At 37.2% G+C, this 22,480-nt stretch overlaps 2 protein-coding genes across 5 annotated transcripts; one reads left to right on the plus strand and one right to left on the minus strand.

The window, feature by feature from the left end:
- Positions 1-785: 785 nt before the first annotated feature.
- On the minus strand, positions 786-21,547 carry LOC111325258 (uncharacterized). Of its 4 annotated transcripts, none has more exons than XM_088729874.1 (11): positions 21,430-21,547; positions 17,479-17,642; positions 16,093-16,631; positions 13,596-14,307; positions 12,529-12,626; positions 12,052-12,282; positions 5,097-5,897; positions 3,585-4,818; positions 3,085-3,180; positions 1,916-2,172; positions 786-1,141 (listed from the first exon to the last, which is right to left on the minus strand). In XM_088729874.1, exons 2-11 carry the CDS (start codon positions 17,624-17,626, stop codon positions 854-856), a joined length of 4,404 nt encoding a protein of 1,467 aa, XP_088586000.1. In that variant the 5' UTR covers positions 17,627-17,642; positions 21,430-21,547; the 3' UTR covers positions 786-853. The 4 variants fall into 4 exon arrangements, with proteins under 4 accessions (XP_088586000.1, XP_022784769.2, XP_088585998.1 ...); XM_022929034.2 differs by having other exon boundaries at positions 17,122-17,642; XM_088729873.1 differs by having other exon boundaries at positions 939-1,141; positions 1,906-2,172; positions 17,122-17,642.
- LOC148725494 (uncharacterized) lies at positions 5,940-7,478 on the plus strand. The gene is made up of 3 exons (XM_088729899.1): positions 5,940-6,215; positions 6,334-6,422; positions 6,804-7,478. The coding sequence occupies exons 1-3, from the start codon at positions 6,048-6,050 to the stop codon at positions 7,231-7,233; spliced, it is 687 nt and encodes a 228-aa protein (XP_088586025.1). The 5' UTR covers positions 5,940-6,047; the 3' UTR covers positions 7,234-7,478.
- Positions 21,548-22,480: the final 933 nt, after the last annotated feature.

Raw genomic sequence — 22,480 nt, forward strand, 5'->3', positions numbered from 1 at the left:
AACAACAACAAACATATGAAACATATGTATGAACTACGGTTATGAAACGTATATGTGCACGATCCTTCGCAGTAAAGCACTATTTGAGCAATAGTGAAAATCAGACCTGAAAAAAATTTCAGGCCTGTACGGGACTCGAACCACTGACCTCTGCGATACTAGTGCAGCGCTCTACCAATTGAGCTAACAAGCGCTGGTAGAGCGCTCTACCAATTGAGCTAACAAGCGTTGGTAGAGCGCTGCACTAGTATCGCAGAGGTCAGTGGTTCGAATCCCGTACAGCCCTGAAATTTTTTTCAGGTCTGATTTTCACTATTGCTCAAATAGTGCTTTACTGCGAAGGATCGTGCACATATACGTTTCATAACCGCAGTTCATACATATGTTTCATATGTTTGTTGTTGTTTGATTTATCTTCTACGGGTTTATGTCGAATTAATTTGATGGCCTGCTCCCAGTTGGCTTGTTAGCTCAATTGGTAGAGCGCTGCACTAGTATCGCAGAGGTCAGTGGTTCGAATCCCGTACAGGCCTGAAATTTTTTTTCAGGTCTGATTTTCACTATTGCTCAAATAGTGCTTTACTGCGAAGGATCGTGCACATATACGTTTCATAACCGCAGTTCATACATATGTTTCATATGTTTGTTGTTATAAGCCCTTCTATTTATAAACCCTTAGTAAAACCCCTTTCGAAGTTGTATAAGCCCAGGGCTTATAAGCAGCAGTTTAGGGTAATGTTGAATGAGAAAAGTAAGACACTGAATTACAAAATAGAGAAAAAGCCTTAAAGTTAAAGCGTGAATTTATTGACTAAATTGCGAAAAGAAATACATCAGTTCTATCAAACTAAGACTACATTGATTTACTAACTAACTGGATGGGTTGAAGACTGACATAGTGTACTTCATGAATGTGTCCCAGCACAAGTGGTTTGCTTTCGTCAACTGGACAATGTGGCGTAATGATTACATCATTGTTGTGGGGTAGACTGCTGACTACACGAATACACATTTCATAGCAGTTTGCCGCGGCACACAGAATCACGTGATCACCCCAAGCGCCATCTTGTTCCATGTGTGTTAGGTATTCAGCCCATGTTTGATATCCATGGACAAAGTGAAACAGATCTGTTCCATCCGGCTGAAAGGAACATCAGTTAAAAGAACCAAACTTAAAGTGGATTGTTGATGGAAAATTAAGTGCGTGGAGTAATATGTCGGAATGGTACGAAACTGCTTTTGATTTACAATTTACTGCTTAGCAACAATTTTTGCGATTGAAAAGTTTTTAAAAACATCCGCGTACGTTTTCATAGCTTCGCAACAGCAGAAAAACAACAAGATCTATCATTAAGAGAATAACTAGTATTCTGCTACTTGAAGCTGGTTTAAGGGAGTATTCTCTTTGTCTCACGCTCATGACAAGACGAAAACACCTTTCTCTATTTCTTTACCGAGCTCAAAACTTGCCATCTTTCTTATTCTATGAAACATTCTCATGACTCAGTAAAACTGGTAGCCTGCTACTTCGAACACCACATTCAGTACCAAATGAATTCATCTGTAACCAACATCACTGTGAGGCTTTTAAAATGAACCTCAACATTTCAGTTCCTCTTTCCACCAGGGGTACTAACTGGTATCAGAGTTTCTAAATAAGTTATTATTTCATGCAGTCAGATTAATGAAGACTTTGTCTCCTTTAGATTCTCTGAAGCTGGTATCAAGGTTTCTAAATAAGTTATCATTCCATGCAGGAGGAGTAGTAGTGCTCTTGGTCACTTCACTCTGTTAACACTAGGATAGGCTCTGGTGGGGTTGGCAATTTGGCCTGTATACACATTTAAACTTTATCATATACTCATAAAATAGCATCACGTAACATACTCTGTTAGACATACTAACATCGCCTTACTAGTTTTGGGTTTCCCTTGAGAAACTGGACCAAGGTTTGTCGTAATTCGCCATGTTGGATTTTGATTCCTTTAAGAATTGCCAGCTGATCTGACAGGGCATAGAACATGCAGTTTCCTGATCCTGGATTTTCAGATATTTTGAAGCCCGTGCGTGATGAAATCTTTCTCAGCTCCAAAGTAAGATCTTTCCTGTCACTGAATTTGTTCGCATCGAGTTGCATCTGCTGAAGATTCTGAAAGATTCGCTCCAGAGAATCTACAGGAGACAAAGTCTTCATTAATCTGATTGCATGTAAAACCAAAACAATCTTCAGCTTGAAAATAATAATTCTGACTTTATTACGAGAAAATTGGATATAAAAGAAAAGAAGGGTTTCAACCACCAGACAACCAGTTTTTAACTCAGCCTTAAAAGCGATACACTGGCACTCTGGGGACTTTTTAGCTTCAATATTTGTCCGTGAATGAATTCACTACACGAGAATTGTAGAAAATTATCGAGGGAGAAGTAGAGAAGAAACAAAAACGAAAAGGTCTACACTGACTGAAAATCATAATGTGAATTGCAGATAATAAATGAATATGATTGATCTTCGAAGTAATGAACAGTACTGACTTAAGCAGTAGTGAAAGTGAGGCCTCTGAAAAAATCAGGCCTGTACGGGATTTGATTTGAAGGTCTATACTAAAACCAATTTCGTGTTATTAGAAAAATAACATATCCTGAAAACAAATCTGGGCTTCGAAAAAATACTTGTGTATCTCCTACGCTATTGCGTCAGACGATAATTGCATTAGGAATAGTACACAAATCCGTTTTGATAAGAAAAGCTTTTAAACTTCAGCTTTGTTTTGACAAAAGCAGAATAAAGGCCCCAAACCTTCGTGTTAAGGGAAATTTATGTCAGTTCCAATTTAGTTTCCAGATTAAAAAGTAAAAGAAAATCAAGTTTGTGGAAACACGTTTTACGATTGTAACTGAAAATTACAAAGGTATGAATAATATCATGTCTCGTTAGAACAAAACATTACCAAAAGTACCAAATTCATAAAGCGTATATGGCCTGAAGTTGAGAGTTAGGGATATAAGAAATTGGATCTACTTGAAACCTGACTGTACTTCTTTGAGTATGAAAATTACCGTGTGTTACTAATACTTTGAACTCACTTAGAGATAGTAACGAATCACAGGTTACTTGCTCAGAAGTCGTTTCAGAAACGTCCCCTTCCTTGATTTTGAATCTCGTGTCATCTCTTTTCGATGCTGAAGAGACGAAATGAAACTTTTTCACCATTAGAGTAATGAACTAGTATAAAAGAGCTGATCTCTATTCAGGTTAAAAACACTTTTTGTACGAGATGTTCTTTGTTGTATGAATGCGTGTAGAGTGAATGTCCGACTTGATCTGTTAAATCTGTTTAATTTGTATAATCTGTATAATCTAGCTCATATATCTGCTTTGAAAGATTTGTAGACTAATTGGAAACATGACAAAAACGAAACGCCAACAACAAACTAGAGCACATGGCTATACCATAATATGCAAACTAACCTAGTGCCGCGCGGGTAGGGCAAAAACTAAATATAACGCACTGCAATCAACAGCGCGAAAGCCCTGTAGCCACCAAAGCACTTTTTGAAGTATGTTCAAAATATAATATTCTTACCAAAGAACATGTCCCACATCTTATCCACAAGAATGTCACACTGTTTCTCCCAACTGAACTTCTCTCCATAGGAAGTCCTCAGTTGTTGAATCTCCTGAAGTCGGTCGGATCTTTCCTTCTGTCGAACAGCAGCAATTGCCTTTGCCCATTCCTTGGGGTCCTCAGACTCCACGACAAATGATTTGCCTGAATGAACAGTGCGCAATGCTTCACCAAATCCTGAGTTCCCACTGACAAGAATAGGAAGGCCAGCTGACAAAGCTTCTAATGCTGTTAAACCGAAGCCTTCTGTCCTGGAGGGCATGATGCAGAGATCAACTTCACAAAATAATTCCTTTAGTCTTTCTTTGCCTTGGACGAACTTCCTCACAGTCAGTTGACGTTTCTGGATTCCACTCTTCAACAAATTCCCTGCAACCTCATCCTGTTTCCCGTCAGGTGCACCCACGAAGATCAGACAGTAAGAACTGTCTCTTAGTTCAACTATTGCTCTGGCAGAGATATCGTAGCCTTTAAGGCTAAAGTCCTCTGGATCACCACGGCCAAAAGTCAGTACCTTGAACTTGCTACTCTCTTTTTGGGCTTGTTCTAAGTCGGAGAACTCGTGGAAAGTTCCAGGAGTCAGTTGAAGGATCTCTTTGTGGCCCTTGCATGAGCGTAACTGGGCGGAAAAGATGTCTTTTAACTTCGGTCCAACTGCCACAATAGCATCTGCCAACTTACATAAGTTCACTTCAGTTGTATTCTTCTCTTCAGCTCTGGAAATAGCCTTAGGATAGTTTTTGTGCATTCCAAGTTCTTCAGGTGCAGTGTGCACTATCTGAATCCACTTGCAACTGTGAGACTTTCTGATAACTTGGGCTTGCTTACCAAGCTTAGCTCCATGACCCAGCACAAAGTCAATGACAAGGTCTCTTGGTGGGAAACTCAACCAGTCAAGAGGGTCACTGAAGCCTGCAAGTTTCTCAGCCTCTTGGATGGTAACATTGTGGCTTCTTGCAGTTCTTTTATCTTCTTCGGAACAGGCTAACTGTGGGACTAGGAGGGTGACATCCAATTGATAGTGCTTGGCCAACATAATAGCAAGGTGTCTGTTTATGGTGGACAAACCTCCCATCGATGAACTCCACTCACTGCCCAGGAGAGTCACCTTCAATGCTGTTTTAGACCTCGTTGGACTGATTTCACTTGCTTTACCATGTGATCTAGCAGCTAAATTTGAAGTGGACAAACCCTGAATAAAAAAGGGTTATAGAGGATTATGACGGTTGATTACATAAAAAATTTTGGGTGTAGTGCTATATATTTATCTTCACCAATACCTTACCACGGAAAAACAAAAAGAAATTATTTTGATAGAGATTCTAAAGACTTATTTTCGGAACTTGGGACAACCAACGATGACAACAGCCCATTTGATTCGCAGATCAAGTAAACTAGAGGAGCAAAGCAAATATGAATCAGAGGGTAGAAATTTGTGCTTGAAAATTAATTTAGCATAATCAATTATACCTGGCTCCTTCCTTTCAATAACCATTTCTCCAATCCATAGAGTGGAAGTACTTTGTCCCCAAGTTTTCTTTTACAGATTGCTGCTTGGCCTTCATTTGCATCAATGAGGTGGAAGCAGTCCTCGTGTGTGCAAGTAGTTTTCACGTGATCGGAGCATGGACGACGTTGTTCTTCTGTCCCTTGATGACAGTAAGGACATGCAACACACAATCTATACTTCAGTCCTCTAAGATATGGCATTTCTTGTGACAAATCCTGTAGGGTGCCTTCAATAAATTTACGAACACGAATTGCTAGCTCGGCGGAGTTCTGCGCTATTACCTGATGACTTGGTGTTCTTTGTCTTAATACTACCTTCACAAATCCTGTTTTGCTGGTGAGGACAAAATCATGAATATCTTTCCCAATGATGAACCATGCTCCATTTTGGAACAGGGTAGGTTGATGCATGGGCCATAACTTCGAGCACCAACGAATGGATCGTGAGACAACCTGCAAGAAGAGACCATGAGGGACAAAGCCATGGACAAAGAGGAGATATAAGGGACATGGATCATTTAATGATGGTTTCATCTCACAGAGTTCTTCAGGTGATGACTTAAGTTGAGCTGGTACAAAGTACTTTATATCAGTTGGGGAAACTGAGAACTTAGCGATCAAACCGAACCGCTCCATCATGTGCAAGATGTCTTCTTTGATGATACCTGGTCCAATACAGCTGGAGAACACATGATCAACATGTTCCATGCTGAGGATGCCAGTTCCTTCAAGTTCTCGCCAGTACTTAGCATATAAGGCATTCTATAAAAATACACAACAATTTCAAATATAGAAGAGCCACTGAATCATTACCAGAAATCGGAGTCATTTTGTTCACACGATACTTTCTGAATGCGGTGTACTCTTAGTTGAAAGGAGCATGCCCGGAGGTATCGGATTACGTGAAAGAATATGGCAAGAGCGGTTCGAAGCAAAGAATGCGTAAATTATGTTGCTCTGAATAATCTTTCTTCGGCGGATTTTGAACCTTTTTCTACATGCAAAAGAAATTATAAACCCGGGGCGAAATTATATCAAGTGGAGAGACTTGTCAGCAAGCGGAAATCGTCGAGTAAGGAGGTATGAATTAATTTATATGAAGCTCATCTGCAAGTAATTCAATGTGTTTACTATTAAACAGAGCTATACGCGAAACTTAGTTAGCACTAAGATGATGTGTAATTTCACCTTTATACAGGATGATGAATATCTGGTAAAATGGAAAGACTGGCCGGCCTGGACAAGCTCTTGGGAACCGTCTAATCACTTGTCTGATGAGTTAATAAGGTCAAACTGTTGTGCAATAAGCTTACGCTTAAATAATAATTTTTTAGTTCTTGGTTATCCCTTTAGGCCCCAGTGATGGTGTCTTGGTAGTTTGTGCAACAGGCCCAGTAATAGTTCCCTGCATTAAATGTTTCCTTACAATGTTACTGCCTAATCAAACAAACAGGTCATAAAAATGAAGGAAGTGATCACCAAAGGTTAATATTTCTTGATGTTTAAACTTTTCTTCATACCATATATAAGAAATGTGGAGAAAACGTTGAGGAGAATATGCATAGTCAAATCTGGGCTTAAAGGGTTACGTGTTATTTGATGTTTACAGTGGCCTTAAAAACTAAAATATTATTTTGATATTTTTTTTTCTGTAAGTAAATCTTACAGGGGTTACTCTAATCCAAAGATCAGCAAAGAAATACTAGATAAGGCTGCTGATGTTTTCACATATGCAATATTAGGCATTCTTAAAAGCAAGGCAGTGAAGGCAACCTACTCAGTGGAAATTGCCATTGACCATGATATCATTAGATATATATTTAGAGGACATGGAACATTGTCAGGGGATGGGATTTCGATGCTCTATGAACTGAGTGATTTCAGTAGGTTTTGCCTTCCATCGTACTGGTATTATTATTTAAATGAATTAGGACAAGGTAGTGCTGTACGTTTTCGCCTGAAGTTAAAGCTAGTGCTGAAGTTTTCAAAGAAACGTTTTACCTTTTCAAAAGGTGCACTTAGACAGGCATCCAGGTCTCCAGTAGAAAATGTTCTTATTACAGTAAATAGAAGGGCATGGGACGGACATAACATCTAATTTAGAAAAAGATTATTGTTTTGAATGAATGTCAGGTCAAAGTTGTTGAGATTTGTTTCACTTTTAGTTTTCTCTGCTTTAATTAAAGTTTACCTATGATAGACACAAAATAAGAATATGTAAGGGTAAATACTTTAATAATACTATCTTTAAATGAAATTACTTGTAATTCTAACTAAATCTAAAGATATAACATGTTTTCTTGTAAGAAATGGTAAATATATCTCATTGCATTTTGTCATACACATTTTGTCAAAATTGTTCTTTTGTCAGGAGGGGGCAGGGGTCAGCCATTATCTTGAATTAATTTGCACATTTAGGGGGTATACTTCAAGAGTTCAATGAGTTCTCTCTTTTTCAGTTTGGCCAATCCCTTTACTTGAATATTTTTTGATTTTATCCTTTCTTTAAGTTGAGAAACACTCAGTTTGCCAAGGTCTTCTTCTTGTTCTGTGAGCTCATCTGAAGGGCCTGGCTCTTCACTTGTGATCACTTGTGATCTTTGCCTTTTTTTCCGAGTTTCAACTATGCCTTCTTCCCAGTAATTTTTGTTTTGTTTGTTATACTTTCGTTTCTCTCTTTCATAACCTTGTAATGCTATCTGCCTTGATTCTGACTGAAGAACATCTCTTGCAACATCCCATTTATTGGATTTCTGAAAAAATATCCTCTTTGCATCATCATTGTTCTTTTCCACCCCTTGCCCTGTGAATTGCTTCATGGTGGAAAAATTTTTTATGAAATGTGGCACATGGTAGGGTATTGTGTGCATGTATGGGGTAACTCTCTTTTTGTCATAATTCATTCTCTTTCCAGCCAGTGAGCAAAACAGGTCAATGAACTGTTTCCCCTTTTGTTCAACTTCAAGATACTGTCCAGCTTTTGTATCATAGTCACTGATTATGTTATAGAGTTTGTGGAAATCTGACCAAAGCTGGACTACTGTTTGCCTTGTTTCAGGGTAGAGAATGTCATTTTTTGCAAGTTGGGCTGGAAGGAGTTCCATCATTTTTTTCTTGTCAGATCCAATGAGACTTGTCCATTCATACGAACCACTGCCCTTTCCATCAGAATTTTTTTTTTCCCAAATAGAAAATGGAATGCCAATTTTATTGATAGTAGAAACAAGAGATTCCAGGCAGATCCCTTTTTTCTCCCCTCTCTTTTTTCTCATGTCAGCCTCACCATCTCTCTCCATTACCTCAGTGATGATGTTTTCTGTCAGGCAATCAGTAAGTCTCATCATCAGGTGCAGCTCATCTAATATTATGTGATCAAGTTCAATGTTGAACAAGGGTTTATTAATCACAGAATATTTTTTAAGGGGCAGCATTGATTTAATGTGATCCAGGGTTCTCTTCATCTCTCCCAAATTGTAATGGTCAAGAGGCTTTGATGTGTCCCACCTATCCAACTTGTGAATCAAACACCACAGGCAAGCATGAGTGGAAGTGGCACCACTGAGGCCCATAACCATGAGCAGGAATTTATAGTCTCCTCCCAGAAACATTTCAATTTTTACTTGTTTCCCATCAACATCAATGAAACCAGCTTCTAAGACAGTGTTGATTTCATTGATGGCTGATGAAAAAGAGTGTTCAAGAGTGTCATATTTTTCTGGGCCATTGACAATAGCAATTGTTCGGTTTCCTCTTGAAGACATGACTTTCTCAGCAGTTTGCAAAAGGGAAAACGACAGGATCATGAAGTTTGAGCTTCTTGACATTTTGGCCCCATCAACACTAATCTTTACCTTAAAAGGCTCATTTATATCAAATGAGGGATCATTTTTCTGAAGGTCTTTTATGTGAGCTTTTAATGTCTCTGTAAATGATATTTGAGCACCTGGATAATGCCCAGGAACTCTTTCAATTGTGCAAATGTCGTTGAGCTGCTTTCGTTTTTGCTTTATCAAATATGATTTGGGCAACTCATCACACATTATTGTCAGTTCATGGTAAAGTTCATCGCTTGCACAAAACTTATCTAATAAGTAGAGGACTTGTTCCACTTTATCATCATCTTCCGTCTCAGAACCTGCCACCGGTGTTTCTCTGTGCGCCAAATCAATGGTGTATGTCTTTCCATGTTTATGGTCCACACCTTTTAAACAAGTCAACTCCAGACCGTAGGACCCCATAAACCAGAGTGCCACCTGAGCTCTGCTTTTCAGTTCCTTTAGTCTCCTGGACCTTTGCTTTAAGCAAGGCTCTCCAAGTTTCTTGCCAGTACATCCTACCTCACCAAGTCTTCCTTCTAAGGCGCTAATGTGACGCTGCAGCTCTTGATTTTGCTCAGTCAGTATGGCTATGTCTTTTTCCTTCTCCTTTAAGCATTCATCTTTTACTTTCAGGGCCTCCTGCAATGCCTCCACCAGTTCTGTCTTTTTTTGCTCCAAGTCTTCAACTTTTCTTTCCCACTCTTCAATCTCTTGTCTTGTGCAAATAAGTTCTTCCTCAACACCCTCTAACGAGACGATTTCATCTTTGAAAATGCTAAGTTTGTATTTTTTTTGGTGAAGCTCACCCCTTTCTCTACTATTTCTGGCCTTTTTGTAAGTGGATTTCACCGCTCCTGCCTTCCTAGCTAAGATGCCATTTATTCGCTGCCCAGAGTCTTGGCTTATTTGTACGCAATGTCCCGGGATTAACTCATTGGCAAGACTGATGTAATCTGGGGCAGTTGCTTCGGGATCGGTTTTGTCAGTGACTTTTCCATGCCATTCTTTCAACAAGCAATACGGAATTTCAACTGCTAAAGCTAGTTTAGTTGCATCGACATCATTCCGGTTCTTGAATTTTTTGTGAGGGCTACTAATTCGGAGTTTGGTGTCCGTTTTCTGCCGTTCGCGATCGCTCAAGAAGTGGGACATTTTTTTTTTATTAAAGTTTACTTTCTCAACCAAAGTTCGTTCCGGCTTCGCAAATTTATGTTTAAGCGAGCCTGCTAAGTCAATGCCCAGCGGATTTAATCTTAAAGCTGCCTGGTTACATGTGCTTTAACATGGCTTCCAAAATAGTGGAGAAAGAGATAATCATGGTCGTACGTTTTAGCAATTTCGTACAAAGTCGCACAATGGCGGTCAAGAGTATAGAGGCAAAATATATCACTATCAAACCTTTAAATTTGTCCGAGGGTTTTCATCGAGTTGCGGAATATTTCGAACCAAATCTGGGGCATTAATTCATCACGAAGCGATGGAGATCGAGGGAAGATGTCCCTAAGCAAGATTTGAGCTCCAAAATGGAGTTTTTGGTATGTAATATTTACCAAAATTATAGAGCTTATGAGACATTAAGCGACTGTTTACCGGTAAATTTTGAATCGCGATTTGTCCGAACTTATCTTTCATTAAACACCTAAAAAGTCATATTGTGAGAACACCAAAACATTGCTTGTTCGATTGAGATCAAGGGAAGCAGGCTAGTTTTTCTAATATGCGTGATATCTGAATTTTTTTATATTATGCCATACAATCCTTTGTAATCGTGGGCTGCCATTTTTATAGTTCGGTGGAGAAGAAATTTGATCGATGTCTCCGATTTCTGGTAATGATTCCTTTGGCAAAGTAGCATTATCGAAAGGCAGCCCAGAGAAATGAGCAATGGTTGTTTGATTGTATTTGAAATCCACATTCAGTCATTGAATTGAATAGGGAAACATGATTACAGCAACGATGTGTCTATTTTGCTGTTGAAACCCAAAGTTACTCCTACACTACCGGTCGATGTCGCGTAGTTTTGGTCTGAAATCATACTTGTAATTTTGCATGACTGACTTCTAACCAAATTGCACTCCTCTCAATTAAATTATCATTGTATAACTTACATGAACAAGAACTAAGAAAAATAGTGTAACGATATCCTGAAAATGGTAGGAAATTCAACTCTTAACAGGATACATGGGATTTTTCTTAACAGAAGTTGTTAATCAGCGACGCACTCGCTATGCAATTAAAGTGTGTGGAAAACACTGGTGTCCGGTCTTTTCGTCCGAGAGTCTTTTCGTCCAAAAGTATTTTCGTCCAAGTCTTTTCGCCCAAAAGTATTTTCACCTAAGTCTGTTCGTTTACTTGTGAAGTCTTTTCTCGAAGCAAATAAATGACTTTTAGAAGGCTAGAAAAGGCTGTAGAAAGAACTTGTTGCGAGCCGTCGCCATTTTGGTACCGATACCTTTAGTCACCAATCTTCGTTTACGAATTCAACGTCATGAATTTTACGATAAATACACAGAGAATGAATGAAGTTGTAAAGCAATATACTTTATTAAATAGTGGCAAAAGTAAAGACTTGCTTGCCGTTTAATTATTTCACGCGAAAGAAATGGGAATATTAGGCTTGTTGTTAATCTTCCATTGAGCGTAAAAGGGCAACGAAGTGTAACATCACTACGTGAATGGCTCGCAACAAGTTCTTTTTATAGCCTTATCTAGCCTTCTAAAAGTTATTTATTTACTTCGAGAAAAGACTTAACAAGTAAACGAACAAACTTAGTGAAAATACTTTTGGACGAAAAGACCGTAATTCAACACTCTTCCTTTGAGTGATTACACAATTGTTGTTGTAGCAATTCAATGAAAATCACTTAGAAATGAAAAAGGCTAAATCAAATAATGACATGAAAAGAGGTAAATAGCAAATGAAATGTTTGGGGTCAAAAAGAGAAATGCATGTTAAAGGATGCGGAAAAGAATGCTCAGCTGTGGTATTAGCCCATTTCTTAAAAAAAACTCATCACTCATCAGACTTTTCTATTGGTCTAAATTATTGAAAACATTTTTTCAAGAACCACTCTTTAAAATGAAACTAGTTTTTGTACCTCTTTATTGAAAGGTGGAATCGTTATCAGCTGCTTGAACACATCAATCAGCCACTGAGCCTTAAGAACAACTGTACTGCGGTGCTTGATTATCATCCCAAGGCCATGGTAGAAACTGATCATGGAGTCAAATTCATTTGCATCTTCCATGAAACACTCTTTTCTGGCATAGTGCTCAAGTTGATTTAGATTTCTGTGGTAAATCTGTTTCGCCACCAAAGCTTCAATCACCTTTTCGAACAAAAACCATCTTGAAGACAACAAAATAAAATATGATGTACGTTTTATGGCATAAAATTGGGTATTCAGTCTGATCGCATACAAATATATATTTGTAGGCTGACTGTGTGAAATTCTTCATATTGAATACAATGCTTGCTATTCAAAAAACTTTTCATGGCACTTTGAATTAAATATTGGTCCTGAAGTCCAGGAAACTGGGTTTTTTAAATAAAATGTTATTTTCATTTAACTGACTGGTATTTTCTCCCCCATATAGGGTTCCTGCTGTAACACTTCCAGGATTTTGTTCTGCAATTCGGTTATTCCATCTGCTTTTGATCCTTCTTGCTTTGCTAGATATAATGATAATAACAATTAAGTACTTCAAAGCATATTACCGTATTTACCCGTGTATAATGCACGCCCATGTATTATGCGCACCCTTGTTTTTAACCTAATTTATCACAAAAAAGTTTTCACGGCAAAGACAAGTTAAATATTCGTACAATTATTCATTAAGACAACAAGAATAAGAAATTTACTGTATCGTTAACATCAGTGTTACTTAGTCATTTATGACATTATTGAAACCAAACTTTAGGACTTCAAGCGAGGCCTAGCTAATTTGACGATTCCATGGCCCGGTAAACATTATGAGTGAGCAACAATATGTCCGAAAAGTACTTATGTGTTTACAGTCAACTAGAAGTGATAGTAAATTTGCATTATTATATTGTATGATAAATTGCAAAGATTTTGTATTTGACCTTTTAATTATACTGAGGTCAGATTAAGTCTTTAAACTTAAGGTCTTCTGTTCCTTATTCTGAACTCTGAAATTAAACAAATCTGTCAGCAAAAATTTATGTGGCCCAGTTTGGTGCTGCCACACTGGTGCCCTTACTGGGTGGCAATATAGTAGTTATGAATTTTTAGACACCTCAGACTAGTGATAAAAATATAGCGTAGCTTGAAGCTATGCAGAGTGCAGCTAACCAAAACAAGCAACCTAACCCACTTTCTTCCATTATTAGGACTATTAGCCTTAACTCATCCAACCTGGGCAGCAACCTTTAACCCCTGACCACTAAAACTTTCTGTGTGACTCTCAACCAACCATTTAAAACTAAAATAAAACAAAACACAACCATTTAATTAACATAAATGCGAGTCAGACATGCTTACAGTGTTTGCCAGACATCCTTGAAATAGGCCTTTGATTAAAAAACTCTAGCTGTTAAGTGTTCTAAGAACTGACTCAAAGACTAAGCCGTAAGTAACTCATGCAGGTGAAGGATACAATATGAAATCAAATTTCTTACCTTTTTTATGTTTCCCTCTTTGTTTTTTACTCTTGTGTATAAATTTCTTCAATTTAGTCCAGTTTGGCCTGTGTGATTCTGTGTTGTCAATGCAGAACAGGGGTCTGACTACATGCTTCTCATATTCCATACCAGAGATTCTCTCCTGAATTTGTTTCTTTATCACTGCTATGTCTTCAACTGGTTTGTCAGCATGTGTGCCTACAATGAACACTAAGGGGCGCAGGTAGGGCAGCTTGTGTTGTGCATCATCGTCATTGACATCAGTTGCTTGGGCAACACTATGGATTGTAGCCAGCCATGAAAGCAAATTCTCCATGTTCGTTTCATTGTTGGGATTTTCCAATTTCACAACGTTACTTCCTTGTCTCATGCACGGCTCAGCTGGGGCATCCAAAGGCTTGCTGAGATTGTGCACCAATATGTAGAGAGCTCGCTGTGATAGAAAGATAGGATGGCTGGCATAGTACATATGCTGTCCTGCAAAGTCCCAAATGTCCATTGTAACATAAGATTCTTCAGTGAATGAATCACTTTTGATGGGCTTGCCTTGGGCATACCTTAACCACTGTCGAACATGCCTCACAATATCAAGAGGTTGAGCAACATCAATAATTACCTCTGGCTCATCTAACATGCAATACTCCACTGAACGTTCGATGCCACTGTTGTGGAAAACATCTACTGACAGGCAATCTCCCTTATTCTCAACCTGAATAGAGAATCAAATAATTAAGACCAAATTAATTACAACTGTAATTTAGTAACGCAGTGATGCATTCAGTTTGCCACCAATCTCAGTACAGATCTGAAATAATTTTTCAGAAGTTTAGCTACCTAAATTATAAAAAAAAGATACAATGACTGTTGGTGTGAAGGAAATTATTGTTTGACCAAGTCATTAGTCAGAGCCCAATATGTGCCCGGGGGGGGGGGGGGATTGGGTACTCGCATGTATGGGCCATATAGGTACGTGCTGCGGAATAGGGTGTGGTTTTTGAGGTTCTCGGTCCTTAAATAGGGTATCTTTTATTACCCTTTTGTTTCTGTGTCCATGGTGTGGTCCTTAGATAGGGCAGCTTAATTGTATTATCTAATACTGGAATGTGAAAACACCCGCCTAAATGCACGGTTTTTTTTTAACTTGATGTATCCGTTTAAGTATTGTAACAAAATGATTTTGCAACAAAGGTTTAATAGCCGTTAAGCGGGTAAATACACGTAATGCCTCTTCAAGCCACATTATTAATTAATAATATGACTGTCGTTCATTTAATTGACAGAACTCTCACAACACTTAGCTTAATGAAATAACGAGTGATAGAAGGGTAACGTTTAGCCGCGATCAAAGTTCAATACAAATAGAGTAGGTAGAGACACTCTAGTACGAATAATCCTGGCTGTAATCCGCTGTAATAAACAGACCGACTGAAAGATGTATCATGGTTATGATTGCATATTATGAAACTAGGCTTATTCTAGTATTTTATGCTTGATGCTATACATCCAATGTTACAGAGAAGAAATATTAAGTTTTCCTTTTCATGCTACTAATAATTTTGTTTTTTCCTTGAATAGGGTGTCATTTTTCGGCTTTGGGCCTTAAAAGGGTATCAGTTTTCGCTTTCTTACTCCTTAAATAGGGTCAGGGTTCACAAACCTTCGCGACACACCCCTATCCAAAATTCGCGGGAGTACCCCCCCGGAATATGTGCCACATCCAAGGACATGCACTTCATGGTCAGTGATAAATAAACCTTGATCACAAGAAATTCATTGCAGAGACTTCTCAAATATCTCAAAACTGAGCATGCACCAAACTCTTGAAAGAGCTGCTGCATGAAAATGCATCCCATATGTAAAATAGCTGCTTGTTTCCCAGCAGCAACATTGTGATATAAAAAAGACACCCTAAAAGGTAACATGGAAGCACATCATTCAAACTATTTATTTTGCTATATTAAAGCACTGCATAAACATGCATGCATATGGTGCTGTATGTGTTATTTATTATGACTATAATTTCACACCTCACTGTCTGCTAGTATAAAGACTTGAAATACAAAGACTAACATTTGTAAAGTTGTGTAATTTATGCTGTGCATAATACATTATTTGCATTAATGACCAAGCATGAGGTCAAGGCGGCTGGATATATTGGCAGAGTTCTTATTTTGTGTTTTTATCACCAAGAACAAAGCTTCTTGGTCTATAAACTATTTAACATAATAAGAAAAAAAATTACTTGTTTATTTTGAGAGCTAGGAAAGCCAACCAGTTGTCTTTGTAGCACAATGTGAAACATGCAACAAGAGTCATTTACATGCATGTATGTGTACCAGTAGTTTTTTGTTTTGACTGTGATCGATCTTCTGCCCCTTTTTGTGACTCCATAGTTGACATATTTGTCCAAAAACTACAAGCATTTAGTACATTTTATGTTCCACAATTAAAACTGCTGTAAGTGAAGAACGTCATTTTAAAATTCCAACATCACCTTTATTCTGTCATACAAGTAACCTTCAAAAGATCCTTCTTCAAAGTCTGCAGGTGAAATGTGGGCTGAATTTTTCTTAAAATCTTCTCTTGAACAGTCATCTGTATCTTCTTCTAAATGCTCTTTTGAATCTTCTCCTGAACTTCCTTCTGAATCTTCCTCTTTCGAACTTTCTTCTGACATAATCAGTTTCTCAGCTGGCATGTTAATCATTTCCTCTGCCATAATCTTTGCTATGTCTTTAGAACATTCCATAAGCAGTCCTGGTTTATTCTCACTGGTAATGGAATGCCAGTTCCTTGCAACTTGGTCAACGCCTATTTCACACTTTGAAGGATCCACTTCAATCCCCTCAGTACTCTGTTCTTTAGGGTCAAATGGAAGGCCTAAGAGACTCTTCTTCAAACTGGTTTTACCAGCGCGATCCTGACCGACCAGTAGTATTCGACCATGGTAAACCTTAATATATCCAACTTTCAAGGCCTTTCTATAAGCCAGCTTTGAAAATAGTCCTTCTGCTCGTGGTATAAACTGAAATGCTGATTAGAAAAAAATCTCATCAATTTAAAAAAAATCTGACCAAATTAAGCAAGCAACAACAACGAAAAAAAAATGATAATCAACAGTTCCATATATGCCTATATAAAAAAAAATAAAATTAATTTCGTTTTTTGCCAAATTGTTAAAATAAGCTTTTCCACACCTAACAGTAACTTTAACAGTAGTTGCTTAATATTCTGCTCAGGCTTCATTGTATAACTATTGTCAGTTGACTTAGTGTAATAATTTAGCAGAATAATATTGTAACAATCAATTCAAACCTTCAACATCACCTCCAGTAAACCCACAGGAATTTGACTGTCATCCAAACCCCAGGGGTGCATTGAACCCTGCTTGGGTGAGTTAGGGAATTTGAACCAGGTTTCAAGGGGGGATGTTGAAGCTTCAAATCGATCGCAGCATAGTCACTTGCAGGTCAATAATGCATTTGTTGCAATTTTAATGTGAACAGGAATTGACCTTTCTCACCTGGGAAATCTGAAAATACTTTGTTTATCTTATCCTTGAGCTCCATAACACTTCTCATTCCTTCAACTGTAAAAGGATTCCCATCCACATGCAACACATTGAGTTTCTTCAGCTTTTTCATACCCATACTTAACATAGACAACTGGTTAAAACTCAAATCCAGTCCCTCCAATTCCCCCATCTCACCAATAGCATCGGGGATTGCAGTGAGTTTGTTATATGAGATGTTCAGCCATTTGAGTTTCTTCAGCTGTGTCAAACTTACAGGGAACATGAAAAGCTGGTTATCTGTCACATCAAGTCCAGTAAGATTAATTAATTTTGTAATATTTTCAGGTATTGTTTTAAGCAAATTACATTGAAGGTTAAGTTCCTCCAACTCAATTAGTTCCAGCACAGCAGCAGGTAACTTATACAAACTGTGGTGAAACAGACTTAAAATGTTTCTTCCATCATCTGTTATGATGATCTTTGTCCTCAGCTCTTCTTTTGAGAAGGATTCCATGTCTTTAGATATATAACTGTCAGAACATAAAAACAAGCTTTCAGTAAAGATAAGTATGTCGCTTATAACTTGAACTATGTTGTTTATAATGGCACTATAACTAAATCCAAACATGGAATGATCATCCCTTAGCCTTCTCCTTCCAATATTGTGTGCATGATGTAACCTGCCTTAAATGAAAACAAGCTTTCAGTAAAGATAAGTATGTCGCTTATAACTTGAACTATGTTGTTTATAATGGCACTATAACTAAATCCAAACATGGAATGATCATCCCTTAGCCTTCTCCTTCCAATATTGTGTGCATGATGTAACCTGCCTTAAATGACCAGTAAATTATTATCTTTAAAAGTATTAGCCAGAGCACTAAATTTAAATGGAAACCATATGCATATACAATAACAAGTCAGTTGAATAGGACAGAAATAAAGAATGTTGAGAAATTTTGTATAATTTCATCTGCCCATCACTGATGCAATTGGTGCTAGGAGGCCTTTAGTTTAATTTGTTTATAAAATATCTGCATGAAGATCAGAATGATCATGTATTCAATTTGGATTTCTTAGAAATTAAAAATGTATTTCAAATTCTTTGAAATGAGGTCTGAAAAAAATTGTTTGGAAACAGTTAGACTGTTGCTATTGACTCAAACAGATGCAAGCTATAGCTAGATTTATCAATTAAGGTAAAGAGTTTGAAGATGGACTATTGTAATCATTATGCTTTAATTCAGCTCTACCTCAAACAATGTTTACACTTCTCTTAATTATACTCTTCAGACTTCCAGTCTGTTATTCATGCAGTGTTACCTCAGTCCATAAACATGCAGGCGTGCATACTAAACATGAACCATATAACTCTTGACACTGTATTAAATCTATAACCTTTCAGCAAGTGAACAAAAACTGCCATGAATAATAAAGAAACTAATTTCAGAATGTAGACATTCTAACAGCTAAGCTTGCATGTTGAGAACACTCCCTTGAAAACTCACTTTATGGTTTCAAAACCCAGTAGGAATTTTAAGGAGATGTTCAGTTCAAGGTTCATTTATTTTACACTATTTACATAAAATTAATATATATTAAGAAAAGTATAATTGCAACAAATGATTACAGAATAAAATAAATAAAGTATACAGATTATTAAAATGTGTGTGGTGGTCAAAGTAGCGAAGGCTTTCTAGTTGGCCACCACCTACTTTTAGATAAACAAAGAAATAGCACTGAGCTAGGATTGATGTGCGAGAGAGAATTACATGTATATAAATTAAGGTGTGTTAGAAATTATACTGAACCAAGCAAGAAATCTAAACAGATAGGACTAGCTAATAAGAGAAAAACAGACACACATATAAACAAACAAACAACAGTAACAACAATGAACAAAAGCAGAAACAGAGACAAAGGAGAGGAAAAGAACAACACATCATCATATCAGCAACAACAGCAGCAACAGACGTGGCAACAAAGACCAAAATATAAGCAGACAATTATTATTATTGTTATTATTAACTCTGTTATTTTTATAGTTATTTACATATGGATTGTTACATACTACATATTTGATCACTAAACAGATCATATTTATTTTTGATTAACGAGAGATCAGGTGGGCCATATAATTAAGACATATATAACGTTTCTTAGACCTGTTAAATGTTTTTATTTTTTTCAATGCCAATTAGGGGACTGAGCTGATTGAGTTTCCCATATAACAGATTTAGAAGCAGAGTACTTAAAAGTAAATTTGCCTATGTTAGCTCTGACTTGTGGTTGGTGGAAATTAAGCTTGGCAGATTTTCAGGTGTTATAGGAGCTAGCTATTAAAAAATTATGGAAAATTGCTGAAACAGTTGCTGGATTGTTATATAATTTAAATTCAAGTGAGCACTGATTTTGAATCTTAAACAACATTTTCAAATTTTAAAATTTCAAGAATTTGGTAGTAAGAGAAAGAGGGTTCCCATTTGTTTGCAAAAACTGATACTTCGGATGCATTTATTTTGTTTAGTACTCAGATCTTATTTAAATTAGTCTGATAAGTGTTGCCTTGACACACTGCACCACAATTAAGATAAGGGTAAATAAGTGCATATATATAAGTACAATTGTCTTAGCATCTTTAAATTTTGGCAATTCTGCAGTTGGTAGAAGATTCCAACGTTTTTAGTAAGTTTGCTTTGTACATGACTGTGCTATTTGAGATTTGTTAATTACATAGACAGTTTATTAAGGTTGCAGTAGTTAATTACTTTCTGAAGTTCTGCAGAGTTCATAACTGCCTCAAGATCTTTTGATGTTTTAGTGGCATAGAAAAGGCTGAAGTAAATTAAACTCAGACAAGAGGTTTGATAATTTATGATATCATGTGAAAACTGAATTCAATAAAAAATTAATTGTTTTACAAGAACATTCTTTAAACAATCTACAAAAAAGACACCTCTCTGCAAAAGTTTGAGAACACTATAGCTATATAAGGATGAGAGGCTTGGAAACTGGACAGACTTTGAACTCAACGTAATAAATGCAACCCATGACACCCAGCAGATATACTGCATAATATCATGTCAACTCAGCTACTGTATATTGATTGAATGCTCTGAACCAATCAGCTTTTTCAGAGTACGTCGATCTTATGTATAATTATAAAATTTATATTGAAAAAGCATAGGGAAGTGTTTGTTCCTGTACTTCACAAACGAAAGACATAGACCACTTTCATAAATGGCTGCCGTATATATATTCTTTGTATTAAATATTCATTGTATCAAATATTCTTTTGTTTAAATTTAAATTAGCCCTACTGGCCTTGCTTGAGATAATGTATTCTTTTGAATTTTGTACTGGAGAACGAGGCCAGTAGGGCTAATTTAAATTTAAACAAAAGAATATTAATCCGGCAGCCATTTATGAAAGTGGTCTATTATACATGCAAGTACTGAAAAGTTTTGGTTTGAATTGCACATTTAAAATATTGTGCGGTTATTACAGTACATCTTGGCACGAAAGAATTTAATTAAATCGCACATAAATGAACTGAAAAGCGTTAAGACTTTTCATCTGTCAATCACGGAAGCAGAGCATAAAATGAATCAATTGCATGAAATTGGTTTCTTGTTAGGTTTGGTGTATTTCTAATATCTGTCAAATAAGATCAAGTAAAATCCTTGGAAACCAGTAGGTTTATTGTCATCAGTTCAAACACTTCTATGGTCTGACGTGAAAACTCAAAGAAACCGACGTTCAACTAATATCAGACAGAACAATTACATTACATGTAACGATCAATTCATTGACGTCAACACGATCAGAAACAGTTTTTCCCTCACATTCCAATAATATTCCTTCGGGATTCAATTTATTTCTCAAAAAGTCCTTTTATAAAGGCTTTCCATATAATAACTGTTTTCCTTTCCCTGTTGCCAAGAGTTTTTTTTTACTGCAGGCTAAGGTGCCTGTTACAGTTTAGGTCGACTGATCACTTGAGTCTTAAAACTTAATAGAATGTGTTAGCTCTGCATTTGACTGGCGTTGCCTAAGTATGAACTATGGTTCAGAATCCCACAAACTTGAGATGCAAAGAGAAACGAGAGATTGTTGGAGATACCAGAGAGTTTCAGTAAACTGCATGATAGAAAATGATGGCAAAATCATTTTGGGGTAAATGACTTTATAGTTCGATCGAGCGGAGAATCGGAGTTTATATCAGGTCAATTATCTTCGTTCGCGTTTCAGGAGTCTAGGGAGGCTACATTTTACAAGTAAATTAAAATTCTTATATGAATTAAACAACATTCTTACCTTTCAGCAAAGTAAAACGATAGTTATAGCGAATGAAAACGAAATTAAATACAACTTGTCATCAGTCTAACTGCTAGGTTCGTTAGAGACGCTTCTTTGGTCAACTCCAAGTTATATTGGATGTCACTGATGTCACGCGACCATTCAAGCGTTGACGAGTACATGGGCAGACAAGAGCAATTAAGGTTTGGGGGACGGGATTGTCAACGTGCTGCTTCGGCGGACAAGTGAAGCATTTTAATGATTTGAGGAAATGAGAATGTTTCAAACTGATATTTCCTAACGGACGCTAACGGCTCTAACATATTTTCAAAAGTTGTTCAAGCGTTGGAAATTCATTACAGCAGAGCCATGGAGGTCGATTGACAAAAAGAAGGAAAAAATTAATAATTACTATCGTAATAGATCGAATATTTTTGCTCGCGCGCATATGGTCTAGACGCATCACGTGATCGAATATGCCTCAGCGAAAACTGGGGAATTTCCGAGAATATACCTCAAAAGACATTTACCAATTTTCAAACCTCTAGTTTTCTGACTGACTGGTTAACTAGCTTGCCAACTACTGACTGAATTACTGATTGACTAGCTCCCTGACTGACTGACTGACTGACTGACTGGTTAAATGACTTACTGACTGACTGACTGGTTAACTGACTTACTGACTGACTGACTGGTTAACTGGCTTACTGACGGACTGTTCTACTGACTGGTTAAATGGCTTACTGATTGACTGGTTAAATGGCTTACTGATTGACTGGTTAAATGGCTTACTGATTGCTGGTTAAATGACTTACTGATTGACTGGTTAAATGGCTTACTGATTGACTGGTTAAATGGCTTACTGATTGACTGGTTAAATGGCTTACTGATTGACTGGTTAAATGGCTTACTGATTGACTGGTTAAATGGCTTACTGATTGACTGGTTAAATGGCTTACTGATTGACTGGTTAATTGGCTGATTGAATGACTGTTCTACTCGGACTGACTGACTGTTCCACTGACTGGTTTACTGGCCTACTGACTGACTGACTGGTTATTGGCTCACT

This window comes from Stylophora pistillata, chromosome 8 (genome assembly GCF_964205215.1).
Source record: "Stylophora pistillata chromosome 8, jaStyPist1.2, whole genome shotgun sequence".
NCBI classification, from domain to species: Eukaryota; Metazoa; Cnidaria; class Anthozoa; order Scleractinia; family Pocilloporidae; genus Stylophora; species Stylophora pistillata.